Source organism: Charadrius vociferus, unplaced genomic scaffold (genome assembly GCF_000708025.1).
Source record: "Charadrius vociferus isolate BGI_N301 unplaced genomic scaffold, ASM70802v2 scaffold1077, whole genome shotgun sequence".
In the NCBI taxonomy this organism is placed as follows: domain Eukaryota; kingdom Metazoa; phylum Chordata; class Aves; order Charadriiformes; family Charadriidae; genus Charadrius; species Charadrius vociferus.
In genome coordinates this window covers 55,080-59,906 of record NW_009649168.1, presented here as the reverse complement: position 1 = coordinate 59,906, position 4,827 = coordinate 55,080, and the positions used below count along the sequence as shown (strand labels likewise).

Below are 4,827 nucleotides of genomic sequence, written 5' to 3'. Positions count from 1 at the left end.
CCCCCCAACTCTCCCAGCCTGTCCTCCCAGCAGAGGGGCTCCAGCCCTCCCAGCATCTCCGGGGCCTCCTCTGGCCCCGCTCCAACAGCTCCGTCTCCTTCTGCTGGTGGGACCCCCCGAGCTGGAGGCAGCACTGCAGGGGGGTCTCCCCAGAGCAGAGCGCAGCAGAGGGGCACAATCCCCCCTCGCCCTGCTGGCCACGCTGCTGGGGATGCAGCTGGGATATGGTATGTGCATCAAAACAGAGGTAAATTCCTCCCCACTGCCCAGTGCATGCAGAACTCTTCCAGCTGCCCTAATCATGGTCTTGTATTCCCATATCTCATCGTTTCATCAGTAGATGGGATTAATGGGAGGTAGGTGGCTGGTACATCCATTCGTACTAATTGAGCATTAGGCTGTGCCAGCCTGTATGTGGTGCCTGGTTTTATGTAATGTGGGGAAAGAAATTAGCTTTGAGGCTCGTTTTTGGATCCAACAAAGGCCAGGTTGGATGGGGCTTTGAGCAACCTGGTCTAGTGGGAGCTGTCCCTGCCCAGGGCAGAGGGGTGGAACTGGATGGTCTTTAAGGATCCTCCCAACCCCAACCATTCTGTGATAGGATCCCCCAGAGACCAGAGCGTGTTTTGCATGCACTCATGCTACAGCGGGGCTGGAGGAGAAGCAGCGGCAGAGGTGAAAGGGGAGAGTCGGTGGCAGAGGGAGTTGAAGGGCAGGGTAAGAGGCTGAGAAGGTGATGCTCGGCTCCTGATCGGCCAGGTCAGACAGCACTGATCTTACCAGTATCGATGAAGCCAAGGATGCAGAGTGTGATGGAAACGTTAATGCTCTGCATGCTGAATTCCTGCCTCAGGGAGCTGAAAAATCCATCCAAGGCAAACTTTGTCGCAGAGTAGGGGACCGTAAAAGGAAACCCGACTTTGCCTGGACACAGAGTGAAGTTCTGTTATAGCACGAAAAGCTGCTCTGCCCGAACCTCTGTTTTGCCCTTCATCAGATAAAGTATTTTACCCAAAGGGAGTTTACTGTTAGTGAAATGTCATCCTGGCACCTGAACAGCAGTATTACAAATATTCCCGTCAGCTTCCAGCTCTTTTAAGGTCTTAAGGGCAGCACCATGTCTCATGTCTCATGTCTCTGCTCAGGGTATGAGCAACCCGCAGGAACCAGGAAACCCTCGGAAGGGGGAGATGGAGCAAAGTTTAAACTCTCCTCTCTGGATACTGAGCTAAGCTGATCACCAGAAGACTAACCAACATACTGGCTGTGACTGGGGACATCTGTTAGTAATTCAGTTTCCTGACTTAACAGAAATTTATTACAACAGAGTCATGTTTTTGTGAAGAGTCAATAACTCGGTCTACAAATATTAGCAGGAACTTGACCTGCCAAACCAAGATGAATGGTCAGAGATCCAATGCAGTGAGAAATTACTGCATTTCCACTTTTCTCCATAAAACTGGAGTAGTATGAGCTCTGCTGCTCTAATGAGCCTAACACCAGGGTGTGGGGTTTGATTACAGAACTGGTCAAAAAGCAAGCTGGGGCAATTGGTTTGCGTCAGAGAAGAAATTCCATTGAAAAAATACAAAAAAGATCTGGATTTGTTGGGGTTTTTTTTCAGTGTGTTAAGCAGTTATGGCTCCTTTAGGATGCCTGGTGTCTCTGCATGCTGCTGCTTCTGAAAATCAGCCTGCAGTGTCTTTTGACTGAATCCTGTGTCACCTACCTCGCTCCTCGCTCACCTGCCATGGATGAAACCACTACGATGCTGCCCTCGCTCTTCTTCAGCATGGGCAGGGCAGACACCGTCATCGCCACGTAGCTGAGGAAGTTGATCTCCAGGAGCTTTCGTACATGCCCAACGTCCCCATTGAAATAACCGAAGTATGACGCACCGACGTGATTAAGAATGAGCATGTCCAGGCCTCCTGCAAGCAGAGGAGCAGGCATTAGTGCTGGGTGGGAGAGGGCTGCAACCAGCAGAGCAGAGCCTTTCCTGGGAGAACGATAAATGTCATGGAAAGAAATTAGGTTTTTGGGTCAGAGCTGTGGCCTGTCATCTCTGGAGCGGGGATATAGTCCGGATAGTGGCTGCCAGTAAAAATTTGGTCCTGATTTTTTTTTTTTTCTGGTTCAAAATGCAAATGCCATGGCATGAGGGAATCATCACCCTCGAGTTGTCTGTGGGCTGGGGGCGGGAAAGGCAGCGCTCCGCACTGAGCCGAAACATTGCATTAGGGCAGCCGTGACCCATGACCGCAATAGCAAGGCTGCTATGGGGCTGATGGAGGGTTTCAGACCGCAGTAGCAGAGGGTGATGAAATCCGGGTTTATGGTACTGGAACAGGATGTCATGAGGGCACGGAGCTGAAATCGAGAGCGCAGTTCAGTTTGAGCTGGAGCGATGAAGCCAGGCGGAGGAGCGGGACTGCAAAGGGCATAATTAGGAAAAAATCTCTCCCGTCTCACCCCATCTCCATCTCTCCTGCTTTTTTTAGTAGGGATGTGGCAAAAAGCAGCATGGCCAAGGCAAGATGCAATTTTCCACTGTCATTTGCGGAGAGCAGGCTGTAAACGTACCCAGCAAGGTCTCTGCCTCCTTCACCACGTGCTCGGCGAAGGCCATGTCCTCCATGGTGCCGCTGACGTACCGCGCAGAGGCTGCCCCCAGCTCCAGGCACCGCTCCACCACCTGCACCAACACCATGCATCAGAAATCCCTTTCCTTGCCCTGGGACGCCTGGTGCCGTAGCAAAAGAGGGCGTCTGTGTTCCCTGTGATGTGTCCCCACCTTAAAACAGCGGTTTGGAGTTTCGGGAGTATGTTATGAGCCTTTTAAGCTTCAAAGGGAGCCTGAAAAATTATTCTTTGGGTGAATGTGTTACCCAAGGCAGTCTGGCTCTGTATGGGTGCAGTCTGTGCCGGAATCACACGTGTGTAGGGTGAGCAGGAGCCTGTATATCACTGCAGTGGAATGAGGGTGTGTGTGTGTGGAGGGAGCCTGTGTGTATGGGGATATGTGTACATAACTAAGCAAGTTCAAATACCATAATATGTGCTACGCAGAGTGCAGGTATCTGCAGGAGAGGGGGTTCTGTGCATGCAGGAGCCCCAGACAGCATCAGTATGCATACCTGTGGAAGTAACTGCGCCTGTCTGGTATTTGTGCCATGGCAACTACATGGGCACATATTCACGCGTGTACCTGTGATGCGAGACTGGCCTTCATATGTTTGTGTGTGTGCCACCGTGAATGTGCTTGTGTGGGTGCTCAGCTTGCCATTTACTTTCTGCAGCTTGGCCTCTGTCCGTGCCGTGATCAAAATGTGGGACCCCATCCGCGCCAAGTGATACGCCATCTGCTCTCCAATTCCAGTGCTTGCTCCGGTGACAATCACCCGCTTCCCTTTCAGCATCTCTGGGGACCAAGGCATGGGGATTTAATTTATCCAAGCACTATTTAGAAAATAATTTTTTTTAAAAATCCCCTAATGCCCTCAGAGTAAGTAGTTAACTGGAAGCTAAGTGAGCCTGCAACTGCAAAGCGTCCGGCACCAGGACGTCTCTTCCATCTGCTGGAAAAAGCTGGGCTGAGGAGCGGCTGCGGCTCCTCGCCCACTCCAGAGACACCGGGACAGCGCTCGGCTCTTTCAGCAGTGTTTTCCAAAAGTCAGGACACAACTTATAAACACCCCCACTATTTTGTAATAAAAATCATCTACTAATTGCATGCTGCAAAACTTAAAATCCGACATTTAAAAGTAATTTTTATAAATTCTTTTGCTACACACTGGAAAATGGAGTGTTCAGAGTCCTCTCTGTCTCAGCCCTCTCCCTCACCTGCTCCCGCAGGAGGTATTTCTCCATATTACTCGTTCAGTTTGATTTCAAATCTTTGTTAGAAGTATCGGCCGCCACACAAAGGCTGAGACGTGGTTTGGTCCAAGCTCTGTACAGTTTCTATGCAAAACACTCAAATGTGGCTTTTAATATTTTTTCTTAAAGACAGATTCACGTTTAATACTTACCGGGTTTGAAATTCTCCCTCGCAGAATAAAACCAGAAGGCCAAAACCAATCCCAAAAAGGGAATGAGAATCTTTTGCAACCGACCCATCCCACTGTGGAGTCAGGAAATAAAGCATGAAAGAGAAGGGAGGAAAAAAACCCTCTGCAGAGCTGCTCCAGAGGGAAGCAGCAATGCCAATCCTTTAAAACCTGTTAGCGAAGGAACGGCAACTTCCAAAGCACTGGAAAATCACGGGTGGATGGATAAGTGAAGCGAACCCTTTGATTTGCTGCTGGAGCTGACGAAGCTCGGCCTAACCGAGGGTGCTCTTTGGGTTCTGCCCGGCTCTTTTCATATTTCCTGTCCTACGTTAAAATGCAGAATTTTGCACAACACCCTGGAAGAGGTGTGTCTTTGCTGAGCAGCGTCAAGTTTCACTTCGAGAACATCAGAGGCAGCCTAGTGCAGGTGGTTAAACATCGGCTTTTATTCCCGCTGGCACCATCCCTGGGTGCATGTGGAGATGCAATCTGGGTCTGATGGATTGCTCACAGCGGGTCAGGCTCCGGGGAAGCGACTGGGGACGGCCGTGCTGTGGGGGGACACGCAGCGGGACATGCAGCAGAGGTCCTGTGCTCCCCGGGGTGTTGCTGCTCTGCGCCCCGCTGCAGCTGCATGCCGCCGGGACGCTGGGCAGTGGGGGGCCGACAGCGCGTACCACCCCCAAACAGCTCCAAAATTGCTTTGCTCAGGCAGGGTTTATTTTTTCACCTCTACCTGCTCCCTCCCAGGAGCGGCTGAGGGAGCAGATGCTGA

The 4,827-nt window shown here is 51.1% G+C and overlaps 1 protein-coding gene across 1 annotated transcript; it reads right to left on the bottom strand.

The window, feature by feature from the left end:
* Positions 1 to 641: 641 nt before the first annotated feature.
* HSD11B1 (hydroxysteroid (11-beta) dehydrogenase 1) lies at positions 642 to 4,119 on the bottom strand. The gene is made up of 6 exons (XM_009888457.1): positions 4,032 to 4,119; positions 3,291 to 3,421; positions 2,584 to 2,695; positions 1,746 to 1,931; positions 781 to 924; positions 642 to 652 (listed from the first exon to the last, which is right to left on the bottom strand). The coding sequence occupies exons 1-6, from the start codon at positions 4,117 to 4,119 to the stop codon at positions 642 to 644; spliced, it is 672 nt and encodes a 223-aa protein (XP_009886759.1).
* Between the last annotated feature and the right edge of the window lie 708 nt (positions 4,120 to 4,827).